Here is a 22084-nt window from a genome sequence, read left to right as displayed (position 1 = left end):
ACAAGTTTGGAAAAGAGCAGGAAGTGATTATAGCTTATTGAAAGAAGTCATGAAAAGGATGTATGCTGGACATATTGTCAGCACGTGTGTGAAAACATAATACTTTGGCACGCATATAAGGTAAAGCTTTCCAAACATACATATTTATTATTAAGCTAGGAAACTAAAGGCATTTATGCAGAAGTGAACAAATATGTATTTTAATAGGCTTTTTTTTTTTTTTGAGATACCTGTAAACATATTGACTGCACAAAACAGACATTGCATTACAAAGTAATAATAATAAATAAATAAAATACAATAATGAACTCAGATGTGTAGTCTCCAAAAAAAAACAAAAAAACTTTCCAAATCGTTTTAATCACTATCTCAGTTTCTATCACTTTTCTCTGTGGGCAGTAAACAAACATGTTTGTGTTATGTTCTCAGGAGAGCTGAGAGTCCTATGTATGTTATAGATGGAAATGTTCTTGAAAGAGATTAAATAATTTAATAAAACACTCTTATACCATGTAACTAGTTCAGATTATTTTATTAATTGCTTGCAAGTTTGACTTACAAGATACTTTTTTTTGGGGTTTTTTTTAGGAGCATTAGCAACTAAGAGGCCATATTGCTCCGGGATATGCGGTGGTCATTCCCTGACCTTTCCGCATCCTCTGTATTTGGTGGTGGTGACGGGCTCGAACCCCGGTCTAATCAAGAAGCGTGTGCTATGCACTGCTACTCCTTCCCACCTGGCTACGGAGGCGCCTCTACAAGATACAAATATGCAATGCAAATATTTTATTTTATAAAACTTACTACAATGGTTATTATTATTATTAGCCATATGGTGCAAGGAAGCTGAGGCTTTTGTGGCATGGGCGCCTCCATAGCCAGGTGGGAAAGGAGCAGCAGTGCGTAGCGCACACTTCTTGATTAGACCAGGGTTCGAGCCCGTCACCACCAAATACGGAGGATGCGGAAAGGTCAGGGAATGACCACCGCATATCCCGGAGCAATATGGCCTTAGTTGCTAATGCTCCTAAAAACCAAATAACAAACAAACAAGCTTTTGTTGCACCAGCCAAAAACAAATTTCTGAGTTACTCTGTGTGTGTGTGAGAGAGAGAGAGAACAAGAGTCCGAAGTAGAAGGGAATCAAAGAAAGAGAAGAATGTCTGCAATCATCCTTCCGCATTTTGAATTTATGGCCCCTTCAGTGTGCCAGGCATATTACAAGGGGCTATAAATTCAAATGATGATATGCCTGGCACACCCTGGGTGTGCCAGGCATATCATCATTCTTATCTTTCTTGGTGATTCCCTTCTACTTCTCTCTCTCTCTCTCTCTCTCTCTCACACACACACACACACACACACACACACACACACACACACACACACACACACACACACACACACACAGAGGATGAGCCCCTGTTAACAGGTTTAAAATTCCGTTTAGTAGGCCTCACTTATTATATTACTAAATGCAAATTTTAAGTGAGAAGCGTTCAGGAAAGTAACCGCAGAAGTTACTAAGCCTTTTATACCAACCAAGAGATTTTTTTTCAAGTTTAGCCGTAATAGTGGCAAATGATGCAAAAGAGCAAGCTTTTTTTTTCTTTTCTTTTTTTAATAAAAATGCCAAGCACGAGAGGTATTAGAACCTATAGTACTTAGTATCACGCATAAGTTGAAGGTTGAGAAGATGAAGGAAAATATTTGTTGACATTAGACTTGAAGTCTAAAAGGATCTTGACTGGTTTTGCCACATGTTCAGGCTGCTTTGGAAGAGAGAGAGTGGGAATTATAGAAGCCAATTCAGACGTGCTCATGGAATCTATAGAGATCTTATACAGCATCAGCAAAAAAAAAAAAAATCCATATTTCCTATTCATCCCCTCACATAGTTTGTATAGTTCTTCTTTGAATTTATTCGAACTATCTGTTTCCACAACAGATGGAACTTGTTGCAGCAGTCAACCAGCCATTGGCTGAAGGAAAACTTCTCCACATCTATTCTGCAACCATCCTTCCACATTTTGAATTTATGGTCCCTTGTGTGCATAGTCCCAGGGGCTTACATCTGGTGAGTATAGGCTTGGCACACCTAGAACTGGATTATCATCATTCTTAACTTTCTTGGTGATTCCCTTCTACTTCTCCTTCTCTCTCTCTCTTTCACTCTCAGTATGACTTAGAAATCTTTTTTTTTTTGGCTAGTGCACCATAAGCCTCAGGCTTCCTTGTATCATAAAGATAATAATAATAATAGTTAGGGAGCAAGCCTACAAGAAGCACTGCAACCTATTCACACGGCCTACATTGATTACTGCAAGGTTCGACTCTGTACCTCATAGCTGGCTAACAGAGACCCTGAAGATCTACAAGGGTAATCCGATAGTGACAAACTTCCTAGGAGCAACAATGGTGAAATGGAGTACCATCATTAAGGTTGAGAACATCACAACCAGGCCAATCCCCATTAGAAGAGGAATCTTTCAGGGAGATGCTCTGAGCCCACTGTGGTTCTGTCTAGCACTCAACCCACTATCCACCATGCTTAACAGCAGCAAGTATGGATATAACCTCAAAGAAGGAAGAAAGAACCTGTACACCCTACTGATGTACATGGATGACATCAAGCTCTACATGGCAACCGAGAAGCAACTCCAGCAATTACTCCAGCTCACCGAAGAATTCAGCAAGGTCATAAGGATGGGATTTGGTCTAGACAAATGCAAGACCCACACACTGCACAAGGGAAAATTTGTTGGCTGAAACTACCAGCTGCTGACTGGTAAAGAGATCGAAGCTATGACAGAAGGAGAGACCTACAAATACCTAGGAATGATGCAGCCTCAGCAGTTAGAGCATAAGGAAATCAAGAAGTGCCTGACCGAAAAATATCATCAGAGACTCAGAAGCCTGTGGAAAGCAAAATTGAACGGAGGGAACACAGTTAAAGCCATAAACACCTATACAGCTCCAGTACTAACATAAACCTTCAGGGTCATAGATTGGACTAACACCGAGCTAGAAGGTGTCATGGGAAAGAAAAGGACAATGATGACCTAGAGCCACCAATATTGTTAGTCTCTCCACTGCTGACCACCCGGTCAGCAGTGGAGAGACTAACAATAGTGCGGAAAGAGGGAAGAAGGGGCTTGATAGAGCAACAGAAAACAGCCATAGTTAACCTGAAGGATTACTTTGAGAACAGCACAGCACTACTCCACCAGGCCATAAGGAAGATAGATAAGTTCCGATAAACCTTTCCCCATGTTTTCCATCATGCAGTATAACTGATGACTTTTGTGGTTATGATGAACATCATGGCAAGATCCAATCTTCCTTACATTTCGAGGGTACAGCTCTAAAACGGTGTTCACAGGCCGGCTGCTAGTTAGCACACCGGACCAAACCTATTGGTAACTCTTTAGGAGGCTTCCGGATCAGCTAGTGTATAATCTTGCTACCTCTACTCTGCCAGATAGTGACTGGAGGGAGTCCGAGTAGTGAGGATGCAGTGGGGGGGGGGGGTCATTGTCAAGGCCACGTTATATCAAGGATCTGGGTATATTCTTACCATGTGTACGCCATATCCAAAATTTCATTACTTCATACAGCATGTTCCCCCCACTTTTTCTTACTATTGAATACACAATGAATTGTCAAACAAACAGAGTAAGCTTATCTGCGAAAAGATCTAAACCTCCCAAACACTTCCTAATTCATTTCACAAATATACTTGGTCTCAATTCTAATCTCAACGATGTCGATTTCCACTTGCAGTCTGCCAAACCCCACGTACTTTTTCTGACAGAATCTCAGTTATCGGTTGATTCAACTACTGCTCATCTCAGATACCCAAATTATTCGCTGTATGATTCCTTTCGCCTCAAAGGTGGTACTTGTGCACATGTCCATTCCGATAATCCCTGTCAGAGACTTGGAATCTCCTCTTTTCAATCTTCTCTGGCTTAAAATCTCTCTACGTCATTGTGTCAAATTCATCTGATGTCTCTACCATTCTCCCAACTCCACTAATCACTTGGAGCTCTTTGACTTCCTCTCTTTGCAACTTGACTTTCTCCAGTCCAACTTTTCTGACAGTGAAGTAATTTTCCTTGGTGATTTATTCTTTACTCGGCCTTGTAATTGCATAAAAGTATCGGTAAAGGTTTCCACGTGTTTCAACTCCGCTAGCATTCGTAATTTTCCCGCCATTGTGATACGATAGTTGTATGCCGTACTAGATAGCGTTAGTTGAACTTCGTTAGCAGTTAAATTGTACGTTTAAATAAATACATATAACGACTTAGATTACAAACGTAATATAATTAATAACATAACATAATTAATTATAATTAATTAATAAATTAATAGAATCATGACTCAGACCAGAGCAGCAAAGCAAAAGGCTCAAGCTAATGGAAGCGCTGTGGCTCAGAGCAGAACTGAGGGGGGCAGTTGTCCTCTGACTCACAGCCTTATAAAATGCACTGTTTGCTTGATGTTTGCAGAGCAATCGGGTACGGGACTTGATACTGCCAAGGGGGATGTCTTTGTGTGTGCGCGATGCAAGGAGTGTATCGATATCAGGCAACAACTCGGCGTTCTTGTGGGCCTATATGAGAGCTTGAAGGACAGGGTGGATGCCCTCGAAGAAACTAAATTGAGGGGCCCATCAAGCTCTCAGCTGCCCACATCAACGCCAGAGCTTGCACTTGGGCATCGCCTGACACAGAGACAACCCCCAAGGCAGAATGCGCTGGTCCCGAAGGAACTAGTAGTTGTTGGTGACTCTATTGTCAGGGAAACGGGGAACATGCTTTGTAAAAAAGATAGGTGGAACAGGACCAGGGTATGTCTGCCAGGGGCAAAGGTTGATGACGTTGTAGAGCGAATATCATCTTTTAAGGGCACAAAAGGTGATATAGTTGTACACGTTGGCATTAATAATATTAAGAGTAGGAGACCGGCAGAATTACTTAACAAGTACAGGTCACTGTTGAACAAAAGCCGAGAATTAGGGTTGAATTTGAAAGTGTCTGCAATTCTGCCCAGACACGATAGGAGGGAGTATATGATGAGAGCCTTGTCGATCAATTCGGCCCTGGAAAGATTGTGCAAGGCTCAAGGGGTAGAATTTTTTTCAGCCTGGACTGTACTTGTTAACAGGAGAGATTGCTTCTACAGGGATGGGATACACTTAAATAGAAAGGGTGCAAGAATATTTGCTGATGCTATCGAGGCAGTGTTAGGTGGGTCGGAAAACTGCTAGCTTGGGGGGAGACAAAGACCAATAGATTGACAGTAGCCACTGGCAGAGGTGAAAGAGATTCTTGCACTGCTTCTATTAGAATGAGCAGAAGTCTGAAAAACAAGATGCATGGTATTTCAGAGACTGCTGGGAGCCATTGCGGTACAAATAAACACATGGGTTGTGTTAGGGTAGCTAAGAATAGAAACAGGTGCAGGTATACTTGCGTGTACACCAGTGCTAGGAATTTAGTAAATAAATTTGATGAATTTGAGGTATTGCTCAAAACATCAAAGGCAGATATTGTTGGGATATCAGAGACGTGGTGTCACACAGATATAAGGGATGCAGAACTGCAATTTGGGGAGTACAACGTCTACAGAAAGGATAGACAGGATAGGAAGGGGGGAGGGGTTATGCTATTAGTTAAGAAACACATAAAAACCAAGGAAGTGAAGCCAGTCGACATCGCTGGACAGTGCAGTGTTGAGTCAGTTTGGTGTGACATAAGCATTGGGAGATCAAAATTGAGAGTAGGAGTGTGCTATAGGCCTAATGACTCTTGATGAGTATAATAAGGAACTGTACAGGGAAATACAGTGGGCTAGTAAATCAGAGAGTCTTATAATGGGAGATTTTAATTTCCCAGATATTGACTGGAATTTGGGGGCTGGTTACTCACACACTAGCAGGGCTTTTGTGGATTTATTGGATGATTGTTTTCTACATCAGCATGTTCAGGAGGCAACTAGAGGGAGTAATACTCTTGATTTGATTATCAGCAGTGATTCTTCATGCATTAAGAATCTGCAGATAAATGAACCACTAGGTGGTAGTGATCACAGTGTGCTGAAGTGGGATTTACTGAAAGAGGTAACTACCATTAGGGGTAAAGGGAAGGGTTATTGCTTCCGTAAAGGCGACTACGATGGACTGAGACAGTATTTAAATTCTATACTGTGGGACCAACTGATGATGTTACCAACAGCAAATTCAAAATGGGAAGCATTCAAAGAACGTATCTTGGAAGCTACTAGGCTTTACATACCAACTAAGAAATATTGTTCAAGGTTTAGGCCAAAATGGATGTCAGATGAACTAATGAGGCATATGGCAGAGAAGAAAAATGCATGGGATACTTACAAATTAACACATGACACAGAAGCCTATGATAGATACAAGTTGATCTGTAACCAAGTTACAAAGGAGGTTAGGCAGGCGAAGGCAGATTACGAGAAATCCTTGGCAAGGGATGCAAAGAAAAACAGCAAAGTGTTCTTTACTTATGTAAACTCTAGAAGGAAGGGGATGAATCAGATTGGTCCACTTGATATTGATGGGTCAACTGTTGATGATCCTGCTCAGGTAGCTAACAAACTAAATGAATATTTTGCATCGACATTCACACATGAGGAGTTATTCAGCAAGGGGAATGCCAAGGATTTCAAAATGCAGTAAGCTACAGAATCTTGAAATAACTGGGAGTAAAGTGGAGGAGAAACTGTTGAAGATAAACACAAGAAAGGCACCCGGGGTGGATGGGATCTATCCAGTTATATTAAAGGAGGCAGCAAGGGAAGTAAGCAAACCCTTAGCCATAATTATGAGAGCTTCCTTGGACTCAGGGGAGGTACCCATAGACTGGAAATGTGCAAATGTGACCCCAATTCACAAAGGAGGATCAAAGGCTGACACAAGTAACTATAGACCTGTGAGCTTAACTTCTGTTCCAGGAAAATTAATGGAGGCACTGGTTAAAGAAGCACTGCAGGATCATTTAGACAAGACTTCAGTTATAGCTCAGACACAGCATGGTTTTGTTAAGGGGAAGTCTTGCCTGACCAACTTGATTGGATACTATGATGCAGTCACAAAAGAACTGGATGCAGGGAATAACTTTGATATTATATACTTGGATCTTAGAAAGGCTTTTGATACTGTTGCACATGGAAGACTGCTACACAAATTGGAGCAGTGTGACATTGGAGGCAAATTGCTGCTATGGATAAAGGGGTGGTTGAGTGGGAGAAGACAGAGAGTGGTAATCAATGGACACTGCTCATCGTGGACTAATGTTATTAGTGGAGTCCCTCAGGGCTCAGTGTTGGGTCCATTATTGTTTTCTGTATTTATAAATGATATTGATGATGGTATATTAAGCTTAATGTCCAAGTTTGCAGATGATACAAAGGTTGGCAAGGTTGTCAAGGACACTACTGACACTACACTGCTGCAACAGGATCTGGAAAGGTTGAGCAGATGGGCTGAGAGGTGGCAAATGAAGTTTAACATTGACAAATGTAAAGTACTACACATGGGAAACAGCAACCCCAGAGCAACGTATCAACTCTGTGGTACTACACTGACAGTGGTAGAGAATGAAAGGGACTTGGGGGTGATTGTGCAGGCAGATATGAAGTTCTCTGAGCAGTGCAGACGTGCTACAAGAGTAGCTCATGGAGTATTGTCAATGATATACAGGAATTTTTCCAGCAGGGATAAGGAGGTGATTATTCCATTGTACAAGGCAATGGTCAGGCCACACCTAGAGTACTGTATACAGGTCTGGAGGCCTCATTTCAAGAAGGATGTAGAGCTGCTGGAACGAGTACAGAGAAGGGCAACAAGATTAGTGAATGGAACAATGGGGTGCTCTTACGAAGAAAGGCTTAAGTTTTGTAAATTACAGTGTCTGGAGACTAGGCACCAGCGAGGTGATCTGATAGAGGTGTATAAAGCCTTGAATGGTTTAAGCATGCTCAATGCTGATGGGATTCTTCCTCTAGCTCAGAAAAATCACCTGAGAGGGCATAAATTCAAATTGAGGAAAGACAGATGTAGGATAGACGTGCGGAAATTTGCCTTTAGCCAGCGGGTGGTTGGTTGGTGGAACAGACTGCCATCCCTTGTGGTGGAGGTTGATAGCCTAAATAAGTTTAAGGCTCAGCTGGACAGGTATTTTGAACGAACAGAGGGGTGAAGTGGAAGTGGGTTTTTTTTTTTTTTTTTTTTGGCTGATGCTGCATAAGCTTGCTTTCTTGCATCAAATGCCTCTACTAATGCTAATGCTAATCAGTCCAAACTAGATTTTGAACAGGCTTAAAATAGAAAACTTGCTTCTTGCCCTAATGGTAGCTGAGCATTCTGGTCTCTTGCTAAAGGTATTGGCCGCAACTTTTGCCCATTTCTGCTCTCATCTCTGTCAGAACCAGATGGTTCTGTTGTCATCACTTCAGCCAAGGATAAAGCTGACCTGCTGGCATCCAATTTTTCTTCCAACTCCATATTAACGATCTGGGTTTAACACCTCCCACCATTCCTATCACGCTCCATTCAACGCCTCCTGTGGTCTTCCGTCAAAAGGATATCATAAGAATTTTGATGGATCTTGATGCCAAGAAAGCTCCAAGTCCTGATGGTATTTCTCCACTTGTTCTCAAAACCTGTGCTCCTGAACCTACTCCTGTTCTTTGCCGCCTTTTCTCACTTTCTTATTCCAAAGGTGTTTTTCCTTCTGCTTGGAAATTTGCTCATATTCAACCAGTTCCTAAAAAGGGTGAGAAATCCCTCCCATCCAGTTATCGTCCCATTACAATTAGTTCTACTCTTTCTAAGGTAATGGAGAAATCAATTAACTGCCAACTCTTAAACTACCTTGAAACCTTCTGTCTGATCTACGGTTACCAGTATAGATTCCTTCACTGTCGATCCACTGCTTATGTTACTCATTTAAGAACAAATTCAATGGAAAAGTTGGTGAAATACAAACAGTTGCTATTGACATCTCAAAGACTTTTGATTATGTTTGGCATAAAGGTCTTCTAAACAAACTTCCATTTTATGGTTTGCCAACTGTTTTTTGTAATTGTTTATCCAGTTTTCTCTCTGATCGCTCTCTGTCTTCTAACTTCTCCACTAATGCTGGTGTCCCCCAAGGTTCAGTTCTTTCCCCCACTCTTTTCCTCTTGTATATTGATGACCTTCTTCCACTGACTGGAAATCTTATCCATAGTTTTGCCGATGATAGCACATTGCATTCCACTTTCCATTTTGAGAAATGGAAAGTGGAATGCAGTGCCCTACTCAATCAGCTTCAACTTCAACTTGAATGATGATCGCTAGGTAATTCTCCAGTGGGGCAAAGAAAAGTTAGTTGAATTCAATCTTTCTAAAACTGAGTCTTGTCTTATATCTCGCAAAAAGGATTCTTCTGCTCCTATGCTTATTTTTGGTGACACTCCAATTTCTAGGCAAAATGATATCTCTTTTGGGGTACCCTGACTTTTAATCTCTCTTGTCACAAGCACATTACAAATATTGCTTCCACTGCATCTAAAAAACTTGATTTTCTCTTTTGCTCTTGGCGTTGCTTTTCTTCCAAACAGCTGTTCACTCTGTACAAATTGCAAATCCTCCCTACCATGGAATATTGTTCCCACAGCTGGGGCGGTGCCCCAATACCTCTTTCAGGTTTCTAGATTCCATTCAAAAGAGGGCAGTTAGGTTATTTAATGACTCATCTCTAACAGAGTCTCTGCACTTGTTGTCTCATAGACGTACTGTTTCTGCTGCATTCCTTTTCTACAGATACTTCCATGGGCACTGTTCTTCTGAATTGGCTTCTGTAATTCCTGCTCTCTCTTTCAAAACAGTCCAAACACATGCCGCCACCAGCCAACATCCATTTACTGCCTAACTTGAAACTCAAAGAACCAACTTTTTACCTTCCTTGTTTATTCATTCAACTGCCATTTTCTGGAACAACCTTCCTTCATACGTATTTGCTGAAAATTACAGTCTACAGAAGTTCAAGTCGAATGTCAACAAACATCTTCTTTCGTCTTCTCAACCTCCAACCCAAGCACGGTACTAAGTGCTATAGGTTCCAATACCTCTCGTATTTGGGGTTTTCATAAAAAAAAAAAAGAAGAAGAAGAAAAAAAAAAGTGGTATACCCCACTCAATCTAAGCGAGGAACCCCCTCCCACCCAGACGGCACAAAAAAAACAAAGTTAGAAAGATGGGCAAAGGAGACACTGAATGGCAGTCACTACAATGACCTCTATCAAGATCACATTGATAACATTGCTTCCAATGCATGGCTCACAAGCAGGACGCTCTTCCCAGAGACCGATTCATTCATGCTGGCCATTCAAGACCAGCTAATCAACATCAGAAACTATAGAAAATACATCGCAAAGGAGCCTGGAATGTCAGGTGACACATGTTAACGATGCCACCTGGCCTCAGAAACGATCCAACACATCATCACGGGTGATCACCCAGACTGAGTACACTCATAGACACGACCAAGTAGCCAGGATAATACAGCAGAAGCTAGCAAGGAAATACCAGTTGACCAAAGAAAGTGTATCACACTATAAGTACGAACCCCAGGCAGTACTAGAGACCCGAACCCACAAGCTATACTTGGACCGCGCCAAAATAACGGATAAGATCATCCCGCACAACAGACCAGACATAACCCTTGTGGACAAGATGGAAAAGGCCACCTACCTGATTGACATAGCGGTGCCTAACACTAGCAATGTCCAGAAAACCCATGAGGAAAAAATTAGGAAGTACACGAACCTGAGACATGAGGTCAAGGAGATGTGGCATATGCAAGAAGTATCGACCATCCCGATCATCGTGTCAACCACCGGTATGGTGCCAAAGACTCTACATAGCAGCCTAGCAGCAATGGGTCTCCCAGAGAACACCTACAAGGAACTCCAGAAAGTCGCAATCCTGAATACCTGTAGGATAATCAGAGATTTACTCGACCAACAGTAACACAAGACATTACAACCACCCTGTGTACTTGGTAGCAGTACCCGTCGCGGAGTGGAATCCTCCAATCAGGGAGAAATAATATGAGCAACAATAATAATAATAGTCTGAGCAAGAGGGAGAATCTCATCATCATTGGGCTTGTTCAATCAAAGCCTTCAACAAGTTATTCAGACCGTTCAGACCTCCTCACAGGTGCCTAGTCTCCTGTAAGATGTTGCAATTTGTAGAACTGAAGCCTTTCTTGGTAAGAGCACCCTTTTTTCCCTCACCAATCGTATTGCCCTTTCGGTACTCTTTACAGCAGGTCTACATTCTTCCTAAAATGAGGCTTCTGGACCTACATGCAGTACTCAAGATGTGGCCTGACCATTTATACAAGGGGGCAATCACCTCCTTATCCCTGCTAGAAAAATTCCTGTATATCATTGACAAATCCCATGAACTGTCACAGCAGTTTGTCTTCACTACCCTGAGAACTGGCCCCGGGTGCCAAGCGATTGACTGAGCGATTTCTCTTTGTGCTTTCACTGCGACTTTTTCATTGGTGAATTCTGCGTTCTCTCTTACGTTCCTCTCGTTGAGAAATCCTTTTATTTAGTAGCTCTTTTATCAAAAGTACTGGTAGAGAGCAAGGAAGGAAAGTAACCTTTCTTTATTTTTCATATTTAATAGACTAACTCCTACTAATTTCGCTTGGTCACTCCAGGCACTGCTCCTGCCTCCCCGTGGCGGGGCCGGTAACCTTGGCAGAAAAGTTCATCTGCCAGGGGCTAAAAGGAGCCAAAATGGAACAAAATATGTTTCCTTCTTTACAACCGACAAGCAGTCGGCTAGACACAGAACAGGAACATGACTCTTCACATGCAAAGAGGTTAAAAACCATTTCCTCTGTGACCGAGTTTCCTGCATTTTTAATAATGCATTCATTATCAGAACAGCCTCTTAGTAAGCTATCCCCCTTTCTTATCCAAAAACACTTGGAAAGTATTGCAGGGTCTCCCAAGATGGTTAAGAGATTGCAATCGGGGGACTTACTAGTAGAAACTGTCAACTGCAGGCATTCTGAAAAACTCCTGAAAGTGACAAACTTTGCAAAAATTCCAGTAAAGGTAACTGCCCATGCAACCCTAAATACATCTAAGGGTGTTATATCTAGTTGGGACCTTTTGAATGTGACAGAAGAAGAAATTAAAGAAGAGCTAAATGAACAAAATGTAATTGCTGTCAAAAGAATCATGACTAAAAGGGACAATATACTCACACCCACCAGAAGTATCATTCTCACCTTTAACAGTCCAAATCTACCCTCAACAGTAAAAGCAGGATATCTACTCTGTCGCATTCGTCCTTATATTCCTAATCCGCTGAGATGCTACAAATGCCAAAAGTATGGCCATTCTCAGACGGCATGCAGAGGGAACCCAGCTTGTCCTAACTGTGGATCTTCTGATCACAGTCAAAACGACAGTTCGGCAAAAGAAATGACTTGTCTTAATTGCAAGGGTAACCATCCTGCTTACTCTAAAACATGTGAGAAGTGGAAAATGGAGAAAAAAATTGTAAAATATAAAGTCGAAAACAAAGTTACTTACCAGGAAGCAAGAAAATTAATTGCACCCAGTATATCTAACCGTAGCTATGCCAGTGTTGCAAAAAAATATCAAACAATAGCCACGCAAACTGATGTTACTGTTCCATCCAACATATCAATCTCCGACTGGGCCCGAGCTGTTCTTTCTCAGCAACAGTCCAATATCCAGAAACACTCAGATCAAGCAAGTAATACGCCTCTTACGATTCCAGCAAAATCTCCTCATTCGCCAATGATTGCTACCATACCAAATAATCCCAGTTCAACTTCAAAACAGAGTATTCAGGAAACATCAATGGATCAAGAGTACCCATCTAAACAGGAAGATCCGATTCTTGAAATATTTGCAGAAGAAGAAGAAGAAGATATGGACACAGGTCGCCCCCACCTTTCCAAAAAGAAATAAACCAAAGCCAGAACGCCACAAGACAGCCACGTCAGGTACAGCTTCTTCTAAACTCAAATAATGCCTTATATTTTACAGTGGAATTGTAGAGGCTTTAGATGCAACATTGATTACATTCAGTACTTAATTAGACGCTACTCTCCAGTGGGTTTCTGTCTGCAGGAAACCTATTTAACTGCTAAAATCTCTGTTTCTATAAAAAACTACTCAGTCTACCGAAGAGATCGGAATACATCTGACTCTGCTCGTGGTGGTGTAGCTATTTTGATTAACTCAAAGATCCCTGCTAGTCAAATCATTCTTCAAACCAAAATTGAAGCCGTTGCTGTGCATCTGATTGCTGAGATTGCATTTACGCTAGTCTCAGTCTATCTCCCACCAAACAATACCTACTCTTTCAAAGATATTGAAGAACTTTTAGTACAGCTACCCTCACCAGTCTGCTTGCTAGGGGATTTTAATGGCCACCACCCTTTATGGGGATCCTCTAAATTAGATAGACAGGGCCGACTGATTGAAACTCTACTAGATAAACAAAACCTTACCATTCTTAATACTGGTACACACGCCCATATACAGTTACCTACTGGACAGACCTCTGCAATTGACCTCTCGATTTGTTCTCCGATACTGTTTCCAGTCATTCAGTGGTCCGCTATGGATGATCCACTGGGAAGTGACCATTTTCCAATTGTCTGTAACCTGCTCACTACGCAACTACCATTAGACCAACCCTGCAGAAAATGGAAATTTTCTAAAGCCAAATGGGCCAAATTTCAATCAGCAATCATTCTGGACAAAGAAACTATTCAGCTACAACCTATAGATAAAGTAACCGATTATATCACATCCAGTCTTTTAGTTGCAGCAAAATACTCAATTCCATTATCAAACCCCCCAACACGACGGCACTTCAACTACTGGTGGAACGAAGAGTGCACGAAAGCAAAGAAGGAAAAAAATAAAGCATTCAACTTATTCCGTCGATTTCCGACAACAGCTAATTTAATTAGCTACAAGAAGCTAAGGGCAAAAGCACGGTTCATTCACAGGCAAGCCAAGAAAGATTCTTGGACTCGGTTTGCTTGTACTATCAACAGAAATACCGACTCCAGATTAATTTGGAAGAAAATTAGACAGCTTTCTGGGAAGTTTCCAATCATCCCTTCCCCAATTCTTTCATACAATGGACAAGAACTCTCTGGTCCTCTAGATATAGCGAATGCCTTGGGTAAAACCTTTGCCGAAGTCTCTGCTGTATCAAATTACACTCCGAAATTCCAAAAAATTAAGACCTCCACCGAACAGAGGCCCATTAACTTTACAACCTCACTATCACTTCCATATAATCAGCCCCTTGAATATTTTGAACTTTTACAAGCCATAAAAACAACGAGAAACAGTGCAGCTGGGCCAGATGGCATATATTATGTCATGCTGCAGCATCTCGATGAGCAAAACTTACAAATGCTGCTAGTTTTCTTTAACCGGATCTTCCGGGAAAATATTTATCCAACATCTTGGCACCATGCTACAGTTTTGCCCTTTTTGAAACCTGGAAAAGATCCTTCCAGTCCTAATAGTTACAGGCCAATCTCTCTGTCAAGTTGCCTTGGTAAAATTCTTGAAAAAATGATCCACAGTCGACTCAGCTGGATCATTGAAACTGAACAACTATTGAGTAATTGTCAACATGGCTTTCGCAAAAATAGGTCCTCTCTAGATCTGATGATCAAGGCCGAATCTGAAATTCGCAATGCCTTTGTGAAAAATGAACACCTTGTCATGGTCTCCATTGATATAGAAAAGGCATTCGATACTACCTGGCGATATGGCATTCTCAGTGACCTACATAATCTTGGTCTACGAGGCAACCTGCCTATATTCATTAGGAACTTCCTCCAGATCCGTTCTTTCCAGGTTCGATACCAAAACTCCCTTTCTTCTACATTCTTGCAGGAAGAAGGAGTACCACAGGGGTCGGTTTTGAGTGCAACCCTATTTGCCATTAGAATTGATTCCATTTCCAAAGAACTTCCAAATACTGTAGAAGCCTATCTTTATGCTGACGATCTCTCCATTTCTTGCCACTCTCAGAACATGAGATCTATTGAACGCCAATTGCAAATATCCCTCAATAAAATTCAAAAACTGAGTTCAATGGATATCGGCTTTCCCATCAGAAAACAGTTGCTATCCACTTTTGTAACCAACGCAAATTACATACAGACCCTGAACTCCAGATATCAAATTCCAGCATCCCGATTACCAACAATATTAGATTCTTGGGATTAATATTAGACAGCAAGTTAAATTTCCTTGAGCACATTAGAGTAATACGTACTACCTGTCTGAAAAAGCTGAACATGCTTAGAGCTCTGTCTGCCCAGTTTTGGGGAGCAGATCGTACAACTTTGCTGCTCTTATATAGAGCACTGATTAGAGCTCGGTTAGATTACGGTGCCCCAGTTTATGATTCTGCTCGAAAGAGTGTATTACGCTGGCTGGATCCTGTACAACACAATGCACTGAGGATTGCTCTTGGTGCTTATAGGACATCACCAACCTATAGTCTATATATTGAAGCCCATGAGCCCCCTCTTTACCTCTGCAGAAAAATGTTACTACTTAAATATGCAGTCAGAATACGAAACTGTTCTCCGCACCCCATCCAACCATATCTCTTTAATCCATCATTTCACATTCTCTATAGAAATAAACCAAATAAAATACGCCCAGCAGGCCTACGGCTCCTTGAAATAGCACAAAATTGGAATGTTCCTCTCCAGAGTAGGCAGCACAGAAAGAATTATTCTTGCCCACCATGGACCCCATTTCCTCAACCAGCCTGTGATAATTATTTTCTCCAATGGGGAAAGAATCATCTACCAACTCTGAATGTGCAACAACTCCATGCTAGCCATATTCAAAACTGTTTTGACTTCTTACCGATATATACTGATGGTTCCAAATCTCATTCAACTGTTGGAGCAGCAGCAGTGTTTCCCTCTGCTATCATATCAGCCTCTCTTCCACCTGAGTACAGCAGCTTTTCAGCGGAATTATATGCAATTCAATTAGCTCTAGAAAATTTGAGTCTTCACCCATCTGCAAAATATTTAATTTACACCGACTCTCTGAGCTCAATTAGAGCAATGCAGAATTTCTCTTATAAGGATCACCCTATACTAAATCAAATCAAGTATTTGCTGTTGAAAATCGAAGATCGCCAGCAACGAGTAAACTTTTGCTGGATTCCAGCACATTCAGGCATCAAAGGGAACGAGTTGGCTGATATTTCGGCTAAAAATCCATCAACAGTAGACTTAACCTTTGCCTTTATTCCAGTTTCTGATTATAATATTATAATTCAAACAGCATATCATGCACAATGGACAGAGCTATGGCATAAACAAACAAATAACAAACTGTTCCAGTTAAAACAGGACCCAAAATTTTGGCACTCATGCATTCAGACAGTTCGGCGAGAAGAAGTGGTACTCGCGCGGATTAGAATAGGACATATTCATCTGACTCACCTCCATCTACTCACAGGCGATGATCCTCTTTGTTCACAGTGCTCTGAGCAGCTAACCGTCAAACATATTTTGATTGACTGTCCACATTATCAACAACATCGAACTTCAATATTTCATTCTCTGGCTAATTTCCGTGAACGGATAACATTAAATGATATCATTGGTGAAAATGCCAATATTAATGAACTTTTCTTTTATTTGAAACAAATAGGAATGTATAAGTGACTCTGATTAGTTTCTGGCATGAAATGAGATTGAACCGTCTTCACATTAATTATTTATTTTATCTTTTCCACATACCTATGAATAGGCGCAATATAGCCACAGCAGCTTGTGCGCCATTAAACACCCATACCACACACACACACACACACACCCTGAGAACTTTATAGCTGACTGCATAGCTACCCCCCAGGTGCTTTTCGTTTTTCACTATTCTCAGGCGCCTCCGTAGCCAGGTGGGAAGGAGCAGCAGTGCGTAGCACACGCTTCTTGATTAGACCGGGGTTCGAGCCCGTCACCACCAAATACGGAGGATGCGGAAAGGTTAAGGAATGACCACCGCATATCCTGGAGCAATATGGCCTTAGTTGCTAATGCTCCTAAAAAAAAAAAAAACCAAACAAACCAAACTATTCTCAGTGTAGTACCACGCAGTACATTACTCAGGGATTACCCATATGCAGCACCTTGCATTTGTCAATGTTAAACTTCATTTGCTATTTCTGAGCACATCTGCTTAATTTTTCTAGATCTTGTTGCAGAATCATACCATCATTACTGTCATTAACCACCCTGCTAACATTTTTATCATCTGGAAATTAGACATTAAGCCTGATATACCTTCATCAGTTTCATTGATAAATATATAAAACAACAATGGGCTGAACACCAAACCTTGGGGTCTCTGCTAATAACATTAGTTCACGAAGAGCAGTGGCCATTAATTACCACTCTCTCTCTGTCTTCTGTAGCAGTAGTTGAATCAACCGATAACTGAGATTCTGTCAGAAAAAGTACATGGGGTTTAGCAGACTGCAAGTGGAAATGGACATCGTTGAGATTAGAATTGAGACCACGTATATTTGTGAAATGAATTAGGAAGTGCTTGGGAGGTTTAGATCTTTTCGCAGATAAGCTTGCTCTATTAGTTTGACAATTCAATAGTAAGAAAAAAGTGGGTGGGACATGCTGTATGAAGTAATGAAATTTTTGGATATGGCGTACACGTGGTAAGAATATACCCAGATCTTTGACATATTGTGGCCTCGACAATGCTCCCCGCATGCACACTACTCGGACTCCCTCCAGTCACTATCTGGCAGAGTAGAGGTAGCAAAATTATACACTAGCTGATCCGGAAGCCTCCTAGAGAGTTACCAATAGGTTCGGTCCGGTGTACTAACTAGCGGCCGGCCTGCGAACACTGTTTTAGAGCTGTACCCTCGAAATGTAAGGAATATTGGATCTCGCCACGACATTCATCATAACCTCAAAAGTCATCAATCATACTGCATGATGGAAGAGATAGGGTAGGATTGACTGGAACTTAGCTCTAGAGACTAAACATGGGTTCCAACACTTCAAGCCTCCAATAAGCAAAGTGGTGGTATTTCACCGGTTGATGAGAGTCATCTACCACCTAGTACTGCCTGGTAACATAGAGGGGCTGCGTTCCTCCATGTGGTGTGGGGGCTACACCTCACTTACATTGGTTCACACTGGGTGGTCACCCACCATGTATTTGTGCATGGAGGTTATACCCAGGATTACTAACAGTCCCACCATTGTGAAGGTGCAAGCAGGGGATTTGGCTGTCACAGACCGTCCGGACTTCACCAAAATTGGGTCCACTTGACTTTAGTGTCACCCGAATATCAGTTCCATCAGCATTTTAGACTCCCAGGTAGCAAATACAGCTTGTCTGGGAGAATGTCTGTGACAACCTCAAGGACCAATGCTGCCTCCTTTCATATTACTGGATAGATTTCTATCCACCAATTTCTACTCCACTTTGCTCTCAGTTATTGCAAAATTATTAAGCTCTCAGTTAGAATTTAATAAGCTTCTGTCTTCCTCAAGGATTCCTCATGTGTGAATGTAGATGAAAATTACTCATTCAGTTTGTCAGCAATCTGAGCAGGATCATCAACAGTTGAACAATCAATATCAAGTGGACCAATCTGATTCATCTCCTTATATTTACCTTAATGAAAGCAAAAAAAATTTTAGCCACATTTTTAACTAAATACTTAGTTACATCTCTAAGTAAATTCCACATCACTACATTGTGATCACTACCACCTAGTTTTTATTTTATCTGAAGATCCTTAATGTATGATCACTGCCAATAATCAGGTGCTTTCTCTCTTTGCCTCTCTAACATACTGACATAGAAAAAGTCATCAAAGAAATCCAGAAAATCTTGTTACTGTATGAGTAACCAACCTTTGAATTCCAGTCAGTATCCAGAATGTTAAAATCTCCCATTACAAGACATTCTGATTTATTAGCCCTCTCCATTTTTCTGTATAAATGTTCATTATACTTATCACAGTTATTAATTCTATAACACACTTGTTTTTCCAGTGCTTATGCCCCACAAACTGACTCAACTGTGCACTGGCAACCCATATCAACATGGTGCCCTCCTGCACTGCGTTAGATTCTTAGTACCTCTTAAAAAAGTACATAACTAGTCTCCCCTCCTGTTATGTCTTTTCTGTGCACATTGTACTCACCATATTTGCATTCCTTATCCCTTATATCTGAGTGGCACCATGTCTCCAGTAATAACCCTGGGCTTCTCCGTAGCCAGGCGGGAAGAAGCAGCAGTGCATAGCACACGCTTCTTGATTAGACCTGGGTTTGAGCCCGTCACCACCAAATACGGAGGATGCGGAAAGGTCAGGGAATGACCACCACATAGTCCCAATATGGCCTTAGTTGCTAATGCTCCTAAAAATCAAATAACAAACAAACATGTAATAAACCTGCAATGTCTGTTTGATGATCTAACCAATATTCAAATTCATCAAATTTGTTTACTAAGCTCTTTGCATTAGTGTATATGCAGGTATACATACACCTGTATTTACTCTTAGTAATCCTGACAGAGCCCATGTATTTGCTTGTTACATTAGTATCCCGAACAGGCCTCGTAGGTCACGACACTTTGCTTGCCGGGCTGCTACATGTCCAAATAGAAGCAGTGCACGAATCAATTATGTCTCTGACTGCAGTTACTGTTAATCTATTAGTCTGTGTATCCATCCTAAGTTATTTGATAAAATTAATGTTCTTGCATCTTATGGTCAAGAATATCCTCAAAAATATTCTCATTTTGGAGAATGTTTGGAGTTTTCTTGTTCATTAAGAATATTCTGTACTAACACCACTTATTATAGTACTATCCTGAAAATTGTGTTATGTGAACTTTTTTAACCATTATTTATTCTGCATCAGTCACCAACTTTAACAGTTTCCTTCTATTTATTATTATTGCATTAACTATGTAGGCACTTCAAGCGGCAGCTTTTAAATAAAAATGTCCTCTGGGCTTAGAGCACGTGAAAAAATTGATATTCGTCGTGGATATCCCCACATATTAGGTAATCCTGAGGATTTAAAAGGGCAAGTGTTAATTTCTACCACTAAGGAATCATTTCAGACTCCTACACCTAATTTAAAAATAGGAGGTAAGTATATTTACTGTCATGTATATTTACTTTAAGATTTCATTATTTTAATTACTGCAGTTTATATTTTACTCACACATGGATGACGCACACACTTCATTTCTACTACCAAGGTAGTTTTAAAAATTTTTAAATGCATCATTTTAATTAAATCTCATTGTGAATACTTTCATAACGAGTTGCCATGATATTGCACTAACTTGAATTAGTAATGCTTTACTTATGGAGAAGACTATTGTTACTTATTCTCGGCTATTACCACCACCACCACCACCACCCAGATGGCACCATTTCAAGACTTTTTGGTCCCTCTTCGTTGGGTGGATAAGTACCCTGTTGTTGCAATAGTGACAACCCAGTTATGAAGTACACTGAAAGGACAGAATTCATGGGATACCTGGTTCCTGGGCAATGTGATGCTGTCACCCCCTCTCTCTCTCTCTAGTGGATGAACCCACCGCATGGCAGTTATATAGGTACACTGCATTCACATAGACCAGGGGTTGGCAACCTACGGCTCCTTAACTTTTAGCCCACATGTACGACAAGCAATGTATTTCTGAGAGCAAATATTTTTCAATATGAACTATATTAAAAATAAGTCAAGAAACCCTCTGAACAACGTGAGTCTCTCAGCATGTTTAAAGATGAAAATTACGGCATACTTGCCTGATGTTGAGAGACTCTCAAGAAGTTCAGCAGCAAAAGTCACATCAATTCTTACCTAATTGGATGTTTGTTACGTTTTTTCAGTATTAATAAAAATATTTCAAAAAATATATTTTTTAAATAAAACACCTTCCCACTCTGTTCCATTTCTTAAACCCCCCTCCACCCAGCTTGAGCTGAGGTGCGGCTCTTCCGATTCTTTTTTTTTTTTTTTTAATTAGATCAAAAATGGTTCTTCACTCAAAAAAGGTTGCCGACCCCTGACATAGATGGTAATTCGATGTCAGTATGGATAAACGTCAAGAGTTAACCGACTTTGAAAGAGGGATGATAGTGGATGCCTGATGCATGGGTCACTCTATCGCGGAGGTGGTACAGGAATTGCACTATCTCCATTCGTCAGTATCAAGAGTGTATCGGGAATATGCTATTTCTGGAATAACATCTCATCGTGGACAGCACTGTGGGCAGAGAAAGGTAGTGGATGAATGTGGCTGTTGACTGTCTCGCATTGTTTCAGCCTAAACCAGAGAGCGACAGTGCCACAAATCACCGCCGACTTCAGTGAGTGAGAGGTGCCAGAAACTTCTCCACCAAGACCATCAGGCAATCATTAGCCACAATAGGTTATTGGAGCAACCAGCTCACCAGCATCCCATTGCTAACACCATGACACAGGACTCTGCACCTCGATTGGGTGAAAGAACATTGGCACTGGACTTTGGATGATTGGATACAGGTCTCCTGGTCCAGTGAGTCTCATTTCCAGTTATTTGGAGTGGACGTGGACAGAAGGGTGTGTATCTGGCGGAAACTGCATGAAACTGTGCACCCGTCATGTCAACAAGGAACTGTTTGGCAGGTGGACAGTCGATAATGGGTCTGGTTCGTGTTCAACTGGAACACATTGGGACCTCTGGTACGTTTAGATGCATCTCTGAAAAGTCCAGGTTACATGTCCATCCTTGCAGACCATCTGCATCCCTTCATGGTCATCGTGCACCCATCGGGCAATGGGCTCTCCCAACAGGAAAATGCACCTCCCCACAGAGCCATGGTTACTAGAACTCTCTGGGGAGCCATGTTCTAGTAAATCTGCAGAATGGTTCAAAGACCATTCTGCAGATTTTA

The 22084-nt window shown here is 41.2% G+C and overlaps 1 protein-coding gene across 3 annotated transcripts in view; it reads left to right on the top strand.

Moving 5' to 3' along the window:
• Positions 1-22084, top strand: part of LOC150090496 (uncharacterized) — an 83428-nt gene that overhangs the window by 11875 nt on the left and 49469 nt on the right. For all 3 annotated transcript variants that reach the window (XM_090378484.1, XM_090378478.1, XM_090378474.1), the window contains exon 2: positions 20105-20284. In XM_090378484.1, coding sequence (XP_090234610.1) covers positions 20134-20284 — 151 coding nt within the window. In that variant the 5' untranslated portion in view covers positions 20105-20133. The remainder of the gene's footprint in view (positions 1-20104; positions 20285-22084) is intronic.

This window comes from Mastigoproctus giganteus, chromosome 1 (assembly GCF_048544385.1).
Source record: "Mastigoproctus giganteus isolate SK-2022 chromosome 1, ASM4854438v1, whole genome shotgun sequence".
NCBI lineage: Eukaryota > Metazoa > Arthropoda > Arachnida > Uropygi > Thelyphonidae > Mastigoproctus > Mastigoproctus giganteus.
This window is presented reverse-complemented; position numbering and strand designations above follow the sequence as displayed.